The sequence below is a fragment of the Clarias gariepinus genome, chromosome 8, assembly GCF_024256425.1.
Source record: "Clarias gariepinus isolate MV-2021 ecotype Netherlands chromosome 8, CGAR_prim_01v2, whole genome shotgun sequence".
NCBI lineage: Eukaryota > Metazoa > Chordata > Actinopteri > Siluriformes > Clariidae > Clarias > Clarias gariepinus.
Genome location: NC_071107.1, coordinates 22,724,129 through 22,743,052, shown reverse-complemented (window position 1 = coordinate 22,743,052; position 18,924 = coordinate 22,724,129). Strand labels below are relative to the sequence as shown.

At 36.8% G+C, this 18,924-nt stretch overlaps 3 protein-coding genes across 5 annotated transcripts; 2 read left to right on the top strand and 1 right to left on the bottom strand.

The window, feature by feature from the left end:
• Positions 1 to 1,484: 1,484 nt before the first annotated feature.
• Positions 1,485 to 9,102, top strand: dapp1 (dual adaptor of phosphotyrosine and 3-phosphoinositides). 3 transcript variants are annotated; one of them, XM_053502065.1, is made up of 9 exons: positions 1,485 to 1,614; positions 4,157 to 4,279; positions 4,988 to 5,121; positions 5,253 to 5,383; positions 6,127 to 6,174; positions 6,747 to 6,809; positions 6,911 to 6,996; positions 7,233 to 7,320; positions 7,683 to 9,102. In XM_053502065.1, the coding sequence occupies exons 1-9, from the start codon at positions 1,553 to 1,555 to the stop codon at positions 7,704 to 7,706; spliced, it is 759 nt and encodes a 252-aa protein (XP_053358040.1). In that variant the 5' UTR covers positions 1,485 to 1,552; the 3' UTR covers positions 7,707 to 9,102. The 3 variants fall into 3 exon arrangements, with proteins under 3 accessions (XP_053358040.1, XP_053358039.1, XP_053358038.1); XM_053502064.1 differs by having other exon boundaries at positions 1,491 to 1,614; positions 4,124 to 4,279; XM_053502063.1 differs by lacking the exon at positions 1,485 to 1,614 and adding an exon at positions 1,843 to 2,581.
• A 193-nt stretch (positions 9,103 to 9,295) lies between these two features.
• Positions 9,296 to 12,027, bottom strand: lamtor3 (late endosomal/lysosomal adaptor, MAPK and MTOR activator 3). The gene is made up of 7 exons (XM_053502066.1): positions 11,959 to 12,027; positions 11,708 to 11,772; positions 11,574 to 11,608; positions 11,062 to 11,120; positions 10,219 to 10,352; positions 10,073 to 10,136; positions 9,296 to 9,785 (listed from the first exon to the last, which is right to left on the bottom strand). The coding sequence occupies exons 2-7, from the start codon at positions 11,714 to 11,716 to the stop codon at positions 9,712 to 9,714; spliced, it is 375 nt and encodes a 124-aa protein (XP_053358041.1). The 5' UTR covers positions 11,717 to 11,772; positions 11,959 to 12,027; the 3' UTR covers positions 9,296 to 9,711.
• Positions 12,028 to 14,032: 2,005 nt separating this feature from the next.
• rrh (retinal pigment epithelium-derived rhodopsin homolog) lies at positions 14,033 to 18,688 on the top strand. Its single transcript, XM_053502062.1, has 7 exons — positions 14,033 to 14,231; positions 14,468 to 14,658; positions 17,205 to 17,304; positions 17,400 to 17,553; positions 17,799 to 17,967; positions 18,064 to 18,242; positions 18,376 to 18,688. Exons 1-7 carry the CDS (start codon positions 14,123 to 14,125, stop codon positions 18,479 to 18,481), a joined length of 1,008 nt encoding a protein of 335 aa, XP_053358037.1. The 5' UTR covers positions 14,033 to 14,122; the 3' UTR covers positions 18,482 to 18,688.
• Positions 18,689 to 18,924: the final 236 nt, after the last annotated feature.

Genomic DNA, 18,924 nt, shown 5'->3' with positions numbered 1-18,924 from the left:
TCTCACTCTCTCCTAAAAACTCAATCAGGTGAAGGTAATCACCTTCTCAATGGCACATAAAGCCTTGCACAGCTAGACTTTACAATACTTGCCTCCTCTTCTTTGCAGAACTGCTCAACTTGACTAAAGGTTATGTTGAGTTGAGTTGCTTTGGGCCATAGTCATGTTGGAAGGTCAACCTTCTTCCCAATTACAACTTTCTGGCAGTGGATAGCGGATTTTCTTCAAGAATTTGACAGTACTTTGCCCTACTGATTTTTCTTTAATCCTGACAAGTGCTTTAGTCCCTGCTGCAGAGAAACACCCTCATAACAGGATATCATCACCTCCATGCTTTATTGTAAGAATGCTGTTATTTGGATGATGAGTTAAACTGGACTCCCGCCAGACATTGTGCTCACTCCTGACTGCACATGACCTTTCTTGAGAAGTGGCAGTTTTTATTTTTTGCAATTTTCCCATATAAGTCACATTTCTGGAGATTTTGTGATATTGTTGTCACATGTTCTTTTATTCCGTTTGAATCGATGCCCTGATCCAGGGAGGGTCAAATACTGTACCTTCCACTTCTTAATAATAGACTTTACTGTGTTTCTAGGCAGTGATAGAGCCTTTGGATATTTTTGTATTCATCTCCTGACTTGTGCACAACTTTATCCTAGAGATTTTTTTAAACAGTGTCTTGTCACCCATAATTGGTTGATTGTTTCAGTTGCACCACAAGGGACTGAAATGCTCCAGCTTTTCATGCTGGGTTAATCAAACTGACCACGGCTGATCACAGTTAAAAGTCAAACGGCTTTGTGTGCCTTTGAGAAAGTGATTAGCTTTACAAGTGATTTTAGGAGGGGGATTGATCCTTTTCCAAATCAGTATCTGGATCTTAAAAGTTACACTGAGTAATTACATCTGGATAAAACATTTGTTTCAGGCTGCAAAGTAAGAAAATGTGATTATTTTAAAGGGGAGGGTGTTCTTTTCTATTCTCACTGTATATAGTACAGGAGAAGATTTCTGAAATTATGTTAAAATAAATATTTAAAATTAATACGTGATATTTCTTTCTTTTTAATATGCTACTTGTTGGATAGCTCGGTCAAAACCATAAACACATAAAAAAGGGAAATAAAAAATATTAATAACAATGAATACTGCAAAGTTTACAGTAAGAAGTACCATCTCCTTGTCCTCATTATCTGACATGTCCATACATTTTACTTTTGTTTCTGTCAAATTATATTTCAATTTATATTTTTAATTTTGTCATATTTTTTGTTTTAGTGTTTAAATGTTTTTTTTTTTTATGTGTAAGTTGTGTAGAAATGTGTCTATGTGTGTACAGATTGTTGTAGTGGGCTACATATAACGGGCTAGAGAACACGCTTCCAGCATGAAGGTAAGACGGTTCAGAGACGTGTTTGTGGGCGTGACCGTCGCTGTGTGGGCGTGTCAGTGTGACAGGTTCAGTTTCGGCTTCGCCGCACTGAGACTCCGCTGAACCGTGTTCGCTCTGCTGGGGTTTATCTCTCGCTAAAACTGTCCCAAACTCACAATGAGCGTCTGTAGCTCTACACTCAGTGGTCCAGAGGACATGGACGAGTTGGAGTCGGTTAGGTAAGTTTCATATTTTTCTATAAGCAAAACCCTTCAGCATTTTAAACAAACACTTCAGCATTTAGACGCTGCTATAAATTACGCGTCCGACTTTTTGTGCTTGAATTTCGAACGTTGGACACTTCACCCTATTTTAATATATATATATATATATATATTAAGTTTTCATTTCGCTTTGCACTTAGCCTATGTTTTTATTGTTGTTGTTGTTGGTATTAATTACACTGTATCGTTAAACAACACCAAAGCAACCGAAGCAAACAGCAGAGTAACACTGTGAGGAACAAAACCTAAAAGTGTTGGACTCATTTGACCTTTCGTGTAGAAAATTGGGTTACAGCTTATTTCAGTTATTTTTATGTCAGGTTTGGGGGTTTCCAATTTGTGTATTAAGGGGTCAAACGGAAAATGCATTCCAGTATGAGGTGGAGTATGAGGAAACGAGTCTCTGATTTTTGATATGCTTTATTGAACACAGAGCAGTAAACATGTCCTGGCGCCTGAACAGAAAGTGTCCTCAAGCCATTGTGTTTAAGTTCTAACAAATTGATTATTTTAGGAATAAACTAAGCCTAATGAATTTCTGTTTCCTTCCTTTGCTCTAATATGGGAAGTGAGGTACATCATGCCAAAAACTATCTGCATCTATTGTCCTACATTTCATCCATGTTCTTTTAGCTTTAGTTCTTGTAGCATGGGTATTTCCCTGCTTCCACATGTCTTCACAGCTTCAGTAAAAATGCTCCTGCTAATAAGGTAATCTCATGATTTATAAACTGACCAGGCTTAACATTATGAAGATCTGTCTTAAGCTCGAAAATTATCTCCGAACTGTCAATACGTCTACAGCAGCACTTCTGGCGCCAAGACATCAGCAGGACTGTTCACTTGACCAAGTTGCGAGGTGGAGCCTCCATCGGTCAGACATCTCACAGTTGATCCCGATTAAGATCTGGAAAATTTTGAGGTCGGGTCAACATTTTTGAACTCTTTGTCCTGTTCCTTAACCTATTACTGAACAATTTTTTCACTGGCATGTACTTGAAGTTTACTTGGTCTGCAACAAGATTTAGGTGGCGATAAGTGTCAAGGTAACAACCGCATAAATTTCAGGACTCAAGATTTCCCTTATTTGCTCAGAATATCAAACTACATCCATCGTCTGACCTTCTCCCCACAGTGCATCCTGGTGCCATATCTTTGACAGGTAGCCGACACATGCACCCAATTTAGCAATTTGTTCTAAAGTAGCTTTTCTGCGGAATTGGAACAGTCTTCACTTCCCATGTGCATCAGTAAGCCCATTACCTGTTTTGTTTATTTTTCCTTGGCATGAAAAGTTGGACCTTATCAATGTTGTTCAGATCCTTATGCTTGTCCATTTGACCAACAGGTTAACTTCAAGTACTCAATGTTCACAGGTTGTCTAATATATTTTATGATGAAATAATCTTTGTTATTTGGTTTCAATTTTATGGCAGATCTGTATGTGTTCTAAAGCAAGTACTTTCAGTTTGGTTGGGTATGCTGTGGTGGTTGCTTAATTTATTGTGTATAAAATCTGTCAGGATTGCCACCCTATGGCCTTGTTCACTGCTAAGCTTGGGGTTTGCCTGTCCTTATGTCAGTGTGGGGTTTCTCTGGGTCATCTGGTTTCCTTCAGTCTTTCTTTAAAAAAGGGTACTCCTACTACTCACCCTGGGATTGACTCTAGATCAACAGCTACGCTGACCATGATAAAGCAGTTGCTGAAGATGAATGAATGGATGTATTACATATAAAGCACACATATGTGGCTACGTTCACAGTACCAGCCTGAAGTGACTTAATTCTAATTTGGTTTTGCTGTAATGTGACACAGATCTATTTTTTTTTTTACATTGTCTGAATGCACAAATCTGATGTTTTTATAGATCTGAGTCACTTTCGTGTAGAGTCGTAGATGGGATACATATCTGATATGAGGTAATACTACTTGAATGAGAACAGGCAAATCAGAATTCATGTGACTTTTTGGTGCTGCACATGCATACTGATTTCATAGTACTGCTAGCAATAGCTGCAAAAAAACAGCTAAAGCAAGGCATCTGGGCGTCCTCCTTCTGGTTCTTAACAAATTGACAGCTGACCTGCGTCCTGTCCTCCAGAACAAAACTCCAGACGTATTTTTGATATAATTGCATTCATTGTTTTGAAATGAATGAATGGTTCCACAAATATGATGTGTTTATACCTAGATAACAGGAGCACAAGATGCATCGATTTGAGTATACATGCCATTTCCAAGGACAGACACATACACCTTAGATTCAGATAAAAATCACTTGATTTTTGAACCATCATATCTTGATTGTGAACCATCATAACATGCAAATCCGGCCTGATCAAATATCAGAATTGATCACTGTGGCTTGTAATGTGAACGTAGCCTGTGTGTGAAAACACCACCAAAATCAATACATTGACTATAAGCCTGAGTAAAAAAATGCATATGGTTGACACAAAGCAGCTGTCTCTTTCTCTCTCTCTTTCATCCCTTTAGTTGGTACCATTATGACTTGTCCCGACATGCAGCTGAGGCTCTGCTTATGTCAAATGGGATTGATGGGAGTTTTCTACTCAGAAACAGCAACAAGGGCCCTGAACGCTTTGCCCTCTCGGTCAGGTTAGCTGCGTCTCTATCTCTTCCTTGTTTCTCATGTTTATTTTTTTTTTTTTCACACAGGATGTGCATGTGTGAATATATATATTACTGTTTGATATCAGCTTGTATTCCATGCCTCTGGCATATAAAGACAGCAGTAAGAGAATAGAGTCTATCAACTTTTTTAGCTCGGTCCGGTATGCTAAATGTCCATATTAATCAGTATATACAGATTTTGAAATTGTCCTAATAATTTTAACCATTACAGTATATTGAACAAAAAAGCATTTTTTTTTGTTCAAATGAATTCCTCAAAATTATTTTTAACATACAGTATGTTTTTTCTGTTTTCAATTAATGTTTCAGTTCCCTCTAGCATTCTAAGCTTATCACTCAATGTTAGTGATTATAAAGTGATACAAGCACAAGCAGTATTATATAGTCCTATACCACGATGCTGAATAATTTCTTTTGTGCTAATTATTTACCGTCACAGCTTCATCATTTATTTGGATTATGCGATTTATTAGGAATACTTCTAAATAAAATCTGATTTTGTGACGTCCCGGTATGTACCTGAGGCCATAACTTTCTAGGTTAGTGTAGCTCTTGCTTTTGTGCCATTACTTTTGTGCATTGCACTGCACATCATGTTGGGCGAGATTGTGAAAGTATCTGCAATATTATGTGGCTCTTAGGGGACTAAATGTTTTGGTTTTATTTAACCAGGGCAAAGGACTCAGTGAAGCACTTCCACGTGCAGCGGCACAACGGGAGGTATTCTTTTGGTTTTAACGAGTTTTCATGCCTTCAGGATTTTACCAGTCACCTGGCCAATCAACCTCTACTGGGCAGTGAGACAGGTTTGACATACAAGCGCGCGCACACACACACACACACAGACACACACATAAAATCAATTAAACAAACAAACATATCCTGTTATTTCTGTATGATTCACCTACATATACGTTCTTTTGTTACTGTTTTATAGGTAGTCTCATAGTTCTCCGTTTTCCATACCCTCGCCAAGTGGAGGAGCCATCCATTTATGAGTCTGTGTGTGTGCACACAGCTATACAGACAGGACGGAGTGAAAGTGACCTGGTCCCCAGTGCTCCATCAGTATGTTAGCCGCATCTTACTTTTTTTGATTAATGAGTTCATAATATTCAGCTGATTTATCCTGTTTACGTCATAACACATGCATACAAAAAAGCATTGATGTAACATAGCTAAAAATTTCTGTTTAGTTGATTGTTGCTGTATTGTTATTATTCCAGTAAGGAGGTAGTTGTTGTTTGTTGACAGGGACCTAGCGTAATCAGTAACTCAAAGTTGGACTTAAGTTCAAGAATGGAGTGCCGGAATAGAACTAATTGTCGCATAGTTATGTCAGGTATCCAGCTCGGCTAGGTTGATAAACATGATTAGCAGGTCTTATTAGCTTGATGTTTTTAGCTTTAGAACCACAAATGATTAAAAAGTACGGATAAGAAGGTCAGAAACCTGGACAAATTAAAGGACTAAATGCTGCTGCATCACTAATTAAGAAGTTAAGTAAGGGATAATTCCCACTGGTGTAGCTATGAATAGGTAGTCAGACAGCATTGTGGGTAATGTAGGAAACTGTTAATCAATAAGTGAAAATAGACCAACATTTTGTTTCAAAATAAATCTTGGACATCACTGGATACCACATATTAATTTATTTGGTTAATATTCAGGTTGATTAGTTTTGTACCTTGAAGTGACAATCAAATAAGCTGCTCATTTGATAAATTTTAAAGTAACTTGACAGAATACATTCAACTCAAAAGTCAGTTTTAAATTTAACTATGTGTCACTAATTATGCACTTTCCTGCAGCTTGGCACAAAAGAGGGATATTTGGTGAAACAAGGAGGCATCGTAAAGGTAAGAGTCATGTGATGTTTCAGCTTCTTGTAATTGCTTTCAAGCACTGACAATAGTTATCTTCACTTCCCGGCCACTATATTATTAATATATAATATGATATTGTTATTAATATACAGTATACTGGGAAAGATACTTCCTTTGTCCCCTGAACAGCCTAAATCTTTTATGCCATAAATTCTGAAAAATGTTGGGAAACTGATACACTGATAATGTGGGCAAGATTAGCACGATTGCATAAAATAATTGTTGCTTCATGTTCATACTAAAAATCTTCCTTTCTACCACATCCTAGTGATAGATACAGTAGTTTGTGCCTTTCAAACAATTACCTGCCTGAATGGTAAAGACAAGAGAGGTTTTTCATTGATTCATGATGCTAGTGCCGAATTCTGACCCTACCCACTGATGCCATATGATTATCAAATAATTGCATTTAATACACAGTTTTTATAATAAAGTAGCCAGTAAGTGTAAGTAAAAATAAAATCTGTGGAAAATTATTGATGGCAATAAGATGAATGATTTTTCTAGATGCTTTGAGTACTTATTAGTGTTACGTTTTCTTTTAGAACTGGAAACAACGATGGTTCACACTGAACAGAAATGAGCTGAAATACTTCAAAGACAAAATGGTAAGTCTAAAAAACACCTTATACTTAGTTAAATCAGTATGCAGTTTCGATTGAATAATGCTATACTGTCTTCCCTTTGCTTTGTTTGTTGTCTCTGTCAGTTTCCAGAACCTATCCGGACCCTAGATCTGACCGAATGCTCTGCCGTTCAGTTTGATTACAGCCAAGAGAGGGTTAACTGCTTCTGGTAGGAAAACTGATACTCACACTGCTGTTGATGCATGATAGAGGTTTATTTCCTGTCTCTTGAACTTTGAAATGGGGAAGTGCAACTAAAAGTACCTCCACACAGGCAGAACACAGAATTTAGCTACCACCCACATTTGCTAAAAAAAAATACGGTTCCTAATCTTTGCATTAATAACTAAAGGTTATTGTTATTTTAATACATTTTCTCATTATTTCCACTCTATTCAATTATAGCCTGGTGTTCCCTGAAAGGACGTTTTATTTGTGTGCAAAATCTGGAGTGGAGGCTGATGAATGGATAAAAATACTGCGCTGGAAATTGGTAAGAACAGAGTTATAAATGACCAACAAAAAAAACCTATTTATTATTATGGACACACTTCGGTACTTGGGCTAATCCCTCCCAAAAAAAAAAAAAAGACAACAATGTTTGACTGATAGTACCTAGTTAGTAACCTAGTAACCCAGTATAAGGACCTATCCTTTAATGGAAACTACAAAGCACTTTTTTAAGTCGCTCTGGATAAGATCTGCCAAATGCGCAAATGTAAATGTACAGTACTGTGATTTTTGTAGAATTGAAAATTATTTTCTATTTTTGGGTTTGGGTAACTGTATCAAAAATAGCAGCTTTCCATTGTTTCCTTCACGGCCTAACAATCATTACACCCACATTTTTTCCAGTCACAGATAAGAAAAGGAAGATGATGTCCAGAAGGTGGAAAAGAAGAAAAGGAACTACTAGGAGTATAAGCTGTGAGGGCAGTTAGAGATGATATAATAGGATGAATTTAGTCAGAGTTTCGTAGCTCCTGTGGCCATTGTAATCTGTTGTAAAGGCATTACTGTGTGGTGTGAAGCTAGTCTGTGTCTCACATGTACCTGCCCTGGGATGGCTAAATAATTCCTGACCATCTGTTGTTCAAACTGCATATGAAGATGGTGATTTTCAGGGATCAGTTAAAGGAAGAGAATGGGTCTAATGGCATTTACAAAACCAGGTCATTAATGCTCTAACCAATTATGCTTTCCCATGCGGCATGATGCAACTGCTTTTTTGGTGCAATGTATTTTAAGTCATGGAGAAAATACTAAAACCCTGGCTGAAAACAGGAATTTAATTTTGTATAAAGTAGGAAATATGAAGGCAGCTACACTGGAGATGTCTACCTCATTAAATGATGGTTAACTTTGCTTGAAAAAAAAAAAAGTTGGACAACCTGTGTATTTTAACTACAAATGTAATTTTTTAAACACATGCATATAGAGTTCCCTCTTGAAGTACTCAAACAGCAAGGCCAAATACGTTTTTCCTATCCATTTGAGTTAGAAATCAAAATTTGGCTAATAGATCAGAATCTAAGCTTTCTTTTTCTATTATTCACTAATTCAGATGTACTTTAGGAAACATGTCTTTTTGTTTAAATCCACACAGTGTTAGTCATTAATTGGAACATGTAATTGACAAGATGTTTCTTGTTGGATGTGTGCCCAGTTAAATTGGCTGTTTATACAGTTAATAGGTCTGAATGTCTACTCTTGGTTTGTGCCCAGGGTTTTACCTGTAGAAACTGTATTAGTTGCTACAATGGATACAGTTGTAAGAAAGTGAAAGAGCTGTCTATAGGGGAAAGTCAAGCCAATTTGAAGCTGAGAAGGAAGGGGAAACTGATCAGAACCATTGTACAAGGAGAGAACAAAGCCAAGAGTTATAGGTAACACATTGAGATATAAATATTAGAAAATAAAAGCTTACATAAACAAAATAATTGCCTTTTCTGTTACAGTACATTCAGAGGGCATTTTATACTGCAGTGCTAAACATTAAACATCAGAAAGAACTTTGAAAGCATAAAACGAGAACTGGAATTCTTAGCCAACTGTTAGTTTAAACTTGTATTTATTTGAAAAAAACAAACAGAAGATATCATTAACCTGTGAAATCTGCTGCTAAGCTGTAACACATAATGGTGGATCTACAATGTTTTGGACAGCCATGATATTTTGTCATTAGTTCAGATAATTGCTTCGTGTAGGAACATGGGACCATTTAACTGGACTTGCATCAAATGCAGTTCAAGATGACCCTACATTTGTTGCTAAAATTAGTTGTTGCTTTAACAATAAGGAAGTCAAACACTGTACATGGTCTCATTATAAAAAATTCTAGAGAATAGTCTGGGAAGTACAATATTGCTTCCTTCATGAAACAATATTTAGGTGAATTGTGCAGTAAGGACTTTACCAGAAAAACTGAGTGAAGTTTTGTTTATATACTTATTGAATACTTCATCATGTTAATATTATTGCATTATTTGCCATTTATTGTGTTCAGCATGTGTAATAAAGTAAATTGTGCTTAACATTAGCATTGATGTGATTTGCTAAATCATGTAAAACATGAAAAAATGAGGGAAAGAAAATTGCTGTGCACGTGTTTAAGTGTATGTGCTTTAAGGGGAAAAAAACAAAACATTTAAAGGTATTTTGTACACCAAAGTTATAAACAAATTTATTAATTAGATGAAATCAAAAATACAACCAAGACAGGGTTACATTCAAAAAAGAAACTTACAGCATCAAGAGGAACTGAAGTTCACAGCCAACAACGTACTACTGAAGTAATGTCCAAGGTGCATATGTATATTTGTGTGTATGTGTGTCTTGATACGGTCCTGGTACATGTTGGAGTAGTTTCAAAGCTGTCTGTCATCTAGGCAACCTCAACCACCTGTCTCAGTTCCTCAATTAGTGGAACAAGCTCCTTCTCCAAACTGATGATCAAACCTAAAAATAACATGAAAAACTGATTCACTAACCATGTGATGAAAATATGGTTTCTGCATTAAAATACATTTAGAGAAATGTATTTACTTATATGCTATTTAACTGTGGCACAAATCTGTGAGAGTTAAGAAGTGGGTGAAGAAATTAGGGGGAAAAAAGTCAATGCCTTTTAAGACTTTTCCGTCACAATGCAGGGTTTAAGCTAAAGCTGTAAAGTGTTTTGAAATAAAATATTTATCTGCCAGCTCATAAACTCTCAAGTCACTTACGTACATGGCACATCCTACCTGTATTTGCACTGCTGCTTGCAATGAAGCTGATCACTAAGGGTAATCGGTTAAATTGCACAATCTGGAGAAAAACACAAGAGTGCAAATAATTATCACAGTCACACAAAGAACTTCGACTAAGTGGAGGCTATGAGGCACGATACCTGATATGTGTTGTAGTAGCAGATGATGCTCTTATTTTTGGACAGACCTAGCTTGCTGCCTTGATCTGTTGCCAGTGCAAACGTTGAGAGAAAGCCTGGTCGCAGAGCATACTCTGGAGCATTGTCGTTGGCAACTATAGGGCACAACAACATCAGTGACCCCTGAAGAGCAATAAGGGACTTAACCATGCAACATTTTTAGATATTGTGACCAAAGTGGCTAGCTGTGCAATATATGGCCAAAATTATGTGGAAATCTGAAGTGACCATTTGTGGCCCTTCACCAAATTGATTCTGGCCATAAACCTGGGCTGACATGACAGTGCCGCTGTGCACAAAGCGTGCTCTGTGAAGATATAATGTGCCAAAATGGAGTGGAAGAATTTGAGTGTCCTGACCACAACCCCACTGAGCAACTTTGGAGTAAACTACAACTATTATCTACAGCCCAGGCCTCACTGATGCTCCTGAGGCTAAATGAGCAGAAATCTCCACAGTCAAATCTCCAAAATCTAATGGAAACCTTCACTTGAAGTATGGCGATTATTATACAGGAAAAAGGAATTCAATCTGAAAGTGTGATATTCACCAAGTACATATGGATGTGAGGGTTGGATATCCACAAAGTATACTGTTTGGCCATATACGCCAGTTGGTCTAATTTTCATGTCTACTGTCGGAGGAAACCCACAAAGCACGGAGAGAACATGCAACCGCCATGCACACAGACCGGAGGCAGTAATCAAACCCGGACCCTGGAGGTGCAAGGCCACAGTGCTAACCACTAAACCCCACAACCTATACTGTTTGGCCATAGTGTGTAACTGAGAGGGGTTTGATTACCTTTGATTACAGGAACTCCATCTCTGTCTGTTACTACAATTGCATGGAGGCCTTCAACCCTGATAAGAGAAAACAGTTAAAAAAATAATAATTATTATTAGTAGTATTGGTAGTAATAGTATGAGTAGTAGTACAAGTATTAGGATAAGTAGTAATATTAGTAGGAATAGCATTAGTTTAAATATTAGTAGTAGTACATTAGTATTAGTGGTAGGATTAATATAAGTAGTATTGCTGTTGTTATTATTATTATTAGTGGTAGTAGCATAAACTATTTTAAACTGTTACTTTTTTGACAGATTTTAACAGAAATTAATATTAAGATGCAAAAAAAAGCAGTATTATTAGCAACAGTATAAATAGTATTAGCATTAGCAGTATTATTATTAGCAGCAGTAGTGTTAGTAGTAGCAGTATAAACACGACTTTTAACGACTTAATGAATTAAGTAAGTAACTAATAAACTAGATTAAAATCACACCCGAACACCAGCATACAAAAACACAACTTACGTTGGCAGCTGTTTATACAGGTACCTCTTCAAATCCTGCACACATCACACCACACCCGTTATTATACATCTTTACCTTCCTTCAGTACAGACACCACAGCTCTGCTCTACATACGGGACTTAAACAGTACTCACATCTGCCATGCTCAAAACTCGGGAGTGCACGCGCGCCTCGTCCTCTAGCAAAACACTTATTTACCTTAAAAATAAGAAGATCAGATAAACAAGCATCCTGAACCCTCGACATGTAATTCATGTCAGAGCAGCAAGTTAGCTCTCTGTGCAGCTCGTATATATTTACATTAGGTACAATATTGCTCGACCACGTTAAGATACATTCATGTACATAATACATAAAGAAGTGAAGTAATTACAACTGTAGTTACCTTAATTTAGCCCTTTTTTGACGCCTTCCTGCGTCGCGTTATGTATATATCACATGATATATCACATGACACACACTTCCGTAAACGTAATTTCCTACTATTTAGAAATCCTTTCCGTGCGCCCTCTAGTGACAAATCAGCGTGATTTCAGAAATATGAAGTCTGAATGTTTCTGTTTCAGTCCAAAGATATACAGGTTAGGCTAATTGGCGTTCCCAATTTACCCGTAGCACGTGAATGTGTATATGTGTGTGTGTGTGTGTGTGTGTGTGTGTATGTGTGCCCTGCGATAGACTGGCACCCTTTTCTGGATAGGCTCCAGGTTCCTGCGACCCTGAATACAGGATAAAGCCGTACAGAAGATGTGCGAGAATGAGTGTTTCTGTTTCCGAGTTTCCGTGTGCGCCCCCTGGTGGGCCATAAAAGTATTGTGTGTGGGCCACGAGAGATCCTTTACAATCACTAAGTCGAGTCAGACATTGTGGAAATCAAAGTGAATTGTTCTTTTTGTCAGTCTGGTGGAAAAAAACAGTTCTTCATTTGTTTTGGCAGTGTTCCAACACAGAGAGTTTTTGGTCAGAATTCTTAATATTCATTCCATCTTATTTTGAAAGTGGCTTTTCTTTTTGTTTTAAAGTTGTTTTCTTTGGATTTTTTTGGCTACTGAAAAGGGAAGATGGGCAATTTGGGAACGCCAGTTAGCCTAATCTGCATGTCTTGACTGTGAGAGGAAACCCACCATGAACAAGGAGAGAACATGCAAACTCTATGCACACAGACCCAACATGAGAGTCAAACCCGGACCCTGAAGGTGCAAGGCGAAAGTGCTAACCACTAAGCCACAATGCCGTCCCCAGATTATGCTAACTTGTTGTCCATTATTAGAGAGAAGCTATCATTTAGAATCATAATTATCTCAAAAGAAAGCTATTAATGAGAAATTTTCATTTTTTCAATTTCCAGCTTCAAATAAGTGCACTTTCTTTTTTTCTTTTTTTTTTACATAGGTTGCTTTATACATTGTGTAAATGGATTAATTATTACTTTGACCTGCATTGTCATAGGCCCATTAACAAAGAAATGCTGTTCATCAAATAAAAGTATAACTATAGAGAAATATTTTATTATATATTAAATTTATTAAGTGTCTTTTTTGTGGATCAGATATCCAATTAAAGCTTTGGGTAGGCCACAGGAGGTTTGGGAATGGCTGGTCTACACAGCAGTAAGAGCTGTAAACAGCCCCGCCTGGTGACATCCATCATAAAAATAAAACAGAGCCCAAAACTTGTGCGCACACATTATTCATCTGTATAAGTTAAATTGTTCCAAATAGAAGGATAGTAGTAGAAATAGAAGTCATAGAAGTAGACTGTGCACACACAAGATAATATGTTTTCCACGAAAAAAAGTTTCTGTTTACGTTGATGGCAGATACACAATAGAAAAATTGTATAGTAGTGTAAAATATTTAAACAGAGTTTTCTGTGATCACCTCGGGAGAACATCTCACACTGACACACTGTCAGGGTTAATTAATGTGAATAAAGGTGAAGTCTGATTCTAAAGCTCTTCTTTTAATTTAATTTTAATACTTATGCTAATGTTTGCAATAACATAAGGGTAGATGTTCAAAATCCTCTGGCCTAAATTCTTGTGGTGGGGCCGTGCTTATGATGTGCTGAACTTTGTTGGTACATTTGGAAATAATATGGTTTACTGCATGTATGCTGGTAACAAACTTTGCTGGTGTAAGTTGTTCTTTTTTAGGGTTTGTCATGTTGCTTGGCTGCACTGATATTTTTATATTTTCTTGGTTTAAGCTGAGAATATGCTATTTTTCTTCTTACTTTTTTTTTTTTTTTAGAATCCAAGTCTCATGCAAGAATGAAAATCCTTCATGTGCGGATTAGACCAAAAACAATGAGCTCCTCAGTATTTGCAAACCACAGAAAGGTTTTAACCCTCCTGTTGAAATTACCTCACACGGTCCCCATGGCAACGTTCAAAGGGCCTAAACCCCCAGTTTACATCCCAAAACCCTTTCTCACCCCACTCTTTCACTCCTTGCTGTTTGCTGAACATGTTAGAGGATATTTCTTTTATCCAAGTGAACTGGGCTGGACAGTAAGGACATCTAAACAGTGGTTTCAGTTTTTGAGATATGGGACCTGAAATCCTGAATTCCTCAAATGAAGTCATCAGCTTTGGTGGAAAAAGCGCTTTCACACAAACGGAACACAACATTGTTGCTGGATACCTCATTGCTGCATGTAGAGTGTATTTGTGTATTTGAATGTCTGTATGGCTGTGACAATGTGTTATAAATGCTATAAAATATCACATAGGCCGATGATTACACATGTGTAATTTTTGTCATGCTTATTTATTTCAGAGAAATAACTAATAGCTTACTGCTGCATACAGAATGTAAAACAGGTATATATAATTAAAATAGGTTACTTTATGTCTGATCTTTTTCCCTTTTTCTTTCTCTTTCTGTGCGCAGGTGTGATCAGTTTGTCCAGTAATCTTGTGGTGCTAATTATGTTTGTAAAGTTTAAAGAACTGCGTAATGCCACCAATGCCATCATCATCAATCTGGCTTTTACTGATGTTGGAGTAGCAGGCATCGGTTACCCCATGTCTGCTGCTTCGGATCTGCATGGCAGTTGGAAATTCGGGTACACTGGTTGCCAGGTTTGTTTTTTTATTTATTGATCACAGATATGTTGAAATCGAAGAACTTATTCATATTAAATTAGCTTGCAGATCCTGCTGCCTAAAAATGTTTATAATCCGCTACATTATCATTAGGGGTGTACTGTAAGGATGCATTATGACATGACGCATCATAATGCAAACAAAATCTAATGATGTAGATCATGGAAATGTGTTTTGGAAATCAACTGTTAAATATGCATCCAGTACATTTGCGCGCTTTGAACACTAGAGAGCTCAATCTGCACAGCCGAAATCACACTGGTGGCATTTTCTCATGCCATTTTGTGGAGAACCTGTGCAGTTAAAAAGAATCATCTGCACTGGTGAAGTAACTGATAGAGGTGACTTCAAAGGGGTCACAGAAGAAAACCATTTTATCCTACTTCTGAACTTTTCAGTTTATAGTGTCGACTAAAGCACTGCAACAGAACTTGTTATGTTTCAGTCTGTCATATTTCCTGAGTCAGAGATTTTTATTTCAATTAAAATTTTAGGAAAAAACATGATGCCTGCTTCAATTGATAGTTATTACTGTATCTTGTCCAGTTGCTGATATATGGCCAGTCCAATTTTGGCCTCCGGTGATTTTAGAATATAGGATTCTGGGATATAATAAGAAAGGAAGAAACCTAAGCCTCATTTTGATACCAGGATTTTCTTGCTATCCCCCCTCAAAAAAATCCCCACCAACAATGCAGTTCTATAGCAATAAAATTCATGTTTGTCTGGCACAAATAGAATAACCAGCTTGGACAGTGTTCATTAAAATGCTGTTAAAGCATCAGGACCATAAAGTATTTATCAACCAACTTAACAAAAATTAAAAACTTGATAAACTAACCTGTCTGATATGATATGAAAGGTCACATGTATACATTTTTCTTTTAAAAATATGATGAACCTGCAAAACATGTTAACAATATTAAACCACTGTTCATGGTAATGTTTGACTTATTTAATTTTACACAAAAATAGGCTTGTTATTTTTCTATTGTGCATGATTTAATTAAATTATTAATAAAAAATAATTATTACAGGCCTAATTTAGAGGCAACATTAATATTGTTAACAGTGTTGTGTGTAACGTGTTACAAAGTAACTTGGATTATTTATACGTTCTGCAAAATTCTGCAAGGTCCGAGAGCTTCTGAAAGGACTGATGCTCGGAAAAATGGAAACATAATCACAGCCCCAAAACTTGCGGGTGAATCATGGTGAACCGTACTTACGGCCACCGCACGAAACCGCTTAGGTGAGATAGGGGTATTAGTAATTAACAGATTATGGGGCAAACTTCGCTGAGTGATGATAGTAGAATAATTATAAAGGTCTTGATTGAAACAACATGCATGAGGAATCACAAAGGGGTTTTAATTTTCTGCAGTGGAAAAGTACTATAACTAGTTACTTTTATTAGAAAGTTACAGTTATTAGTTACTTTAAAAAGTAACGTCCCCAACACTGATTGTTACACCCCTATTTATCATACATTATCAACAGTATATAATGTATGTTAAGAAAATCTGCACTGCCTGACAGAAAAAAGTCACACAGTCTAATATTTTGGATCGCATTTTACTTTGTTTGCACGTTCACTGTGGCATTGTTTGGACAACCAAATGTAATGTCACAATATTTATACTTACATACATTTTTGTTTGAGATCCAGCAAATCTCAAATACTTTTAATGGGGTTAAGATCAGGACTCTGTAGTGGCCAAGAGAAACTGATTCCTCAATTACCCAGAATCGCAAATTAAGACTGGTAGATCTTGACATTGTCATACTGGAATATGGCCGTGCCATCAGAAAAGGAAAAAGGAAAAAAATGTGCTGATGTGATAACCTGGTCACTTACTGAAACATTGCTGAGTCAACTTTATGGAAGAAATTGCTGTCAACTTTATGGAAGAAATGTGGTTTTAAAAAAAAAAAAAATAAAAAAAAAAATGAATGACCGCGATTGGAGATGACTTAAACTCTTAAACCACTTGTTAGTGGGGGAAAATGTTTCACATTGCTAGGATAAATAAAGATTGGACTTTGGAGCATTGGAAAATAAATCATTTGGTTTTATGAATATGGATTGGCCCTATACCAGGTGATGGGGGCCATCAGGGTAAGAAGAGAACAACAGCAAGCAATGCACCTGGTCAGCACCTACCTTCCAGGTTTTAATCAGTGTTGAACAGTTCTTAAGCCAATTCATGCCAAGTCATTTTAGCAGTCTCCTTAGTTATTTTCGTTGTTTGATGCAGGAAATAATTTGACCCTTTTGAAACACAGTAACATCATTTCAACAATGGGGTATATCTTCTGACATGGTTATTATAAAAGAAAAGCTACTCACTGCATCAGGTAGAGTTAAAATAATCACTGCCAGCCGAAACATTTTATTCATTGCAATAATTGTATAATCAAGGGGTCTTAATTATTTGGTTATTTAAATCCAAACAGTGACTTTTTTGGCAATGCAATGTATTTGGACTTCTGCCTGTAATCTGTTAATATATCTCTTGAAGGTCTATGCTGCCCTAAACATATTCTTTGGGATGGCCAGCATTGGACTGCTCACTGTGGTAGCCATTGACAGATATATTAGCATCTGCAGACCTGATATTGGTATGAACTTTAATATTCATCAAATGTTTTTTTTTTTAAATTTTTTTATACTAACCAGACTAAACTGTACTGTTTGCATGCTGATGTGCTTGTAGGCCAAAAGATGACGACACACTCATATACACTGTTGATTATGGCTGCATGGCTAAATGCAGTGTTCTGGTCTGCCATGCCAATTGTGGGTTGGGCTGGATATGCACCTGATCCAACTGGAGCTACCTGCACAATCAACTGGAGGAACAATGATGCGTGGGTTCCTTTTACCAAAAAATGTTTTGTAAAAACCCTTATAGCTGGTCACTTAGCCAGTAATATACGCGTTTTTTTATATTGTCAGCTTCATGCTTTATCTGCTTAACAACACTATGTATCTGCCTCATTCAATCCTAGGAAACATGAGACTAGACTATTGACTATAGACTACAGTTGTGTTCTTCGACCTCTACAATGTTCTGTTGGTGTTAATATTTTTTTCTTACCTTCTGTCACTGCAGGTCTTTTATCTCATACACAATGGCTGTGATTTTAGTTAATTTTATCATACCACTCTCTGTCATGCTGTATTGCTATTACAATGTTTCAGTCACCATGAGAAGGTACAAGGCAGGCAACTGCCTAGACAGCATAAACATTGATTGGTCAGACCAGAAAGATGTAACTAAGGCAAGCATTGTTTCCCTTTCTTTTCTTTTTGCATTATAATGAAACTAATGTATTTGTTGTTGGTGTATAAGCTTGATATTTACCTGTGTTTTGCAGATGTCTATTGTGATGATTGTGATGTTTTTGTTGGCCTGGTCTCCTTACTCTATTGTGTGTCTTTGGGCATCATTTGGCGATCCTAGAAAGATTCCTGCACCGATGGCAATCATCGCCCCTCTCTTTGCAAAGTCTTCCACCTTCTACAACCCCTGCATCTATGTTATCGCCAACAGGAAGTAATTTGCTCCAATGGTCTGGAACATGAATTGTGGCTAATAAATTAATCGTAATCAGGTCATGCCATAAAATTATTGTGATCAGGTCATGCCCATATGCACATTATCATTCTGTTTGTTTTATTTGCTTAAGGTTTAGAAGAGCCATCATGGGGATGCTGCGATGCCAGACACGAAGACATGTCACCATCAACAACCATGTTCCTATGACCATCTCTCAATTGCCTCTCAACCAGTAATCTGTGATAATACTGACAGAGCCCATCATGTCCTTTGCTCAGCGCTGGACGCTGATACTTTCTTGCACCATATATAGCACCATAGTATGTAAAGTAGATTGTTTGCTACTACTGTAGATGTAAGTTGAAAAGGACTTGACACAAGAAAAATAAAAATATTCGAAAAAAATGTATGACCCCAGTGATATTTTACACTAAAGTTTACAAATAGGTACTCTGTATCTTATTTTTCAAGGATACATGGTGCTATGTTTCTTCTGTGGATCAGAGTAAATGGAGAAATCTTGCTTTTAAGTGAATTTGAGTCTTGGATATATATATATATATATATATATATATATATATATATATATATATTGTATATACGTTACTTAAGTTCATATGCACGCAAATACTTTTGGCAAAATAATGTCAAAGAATGATGACGACCTTGAAAAGAATAT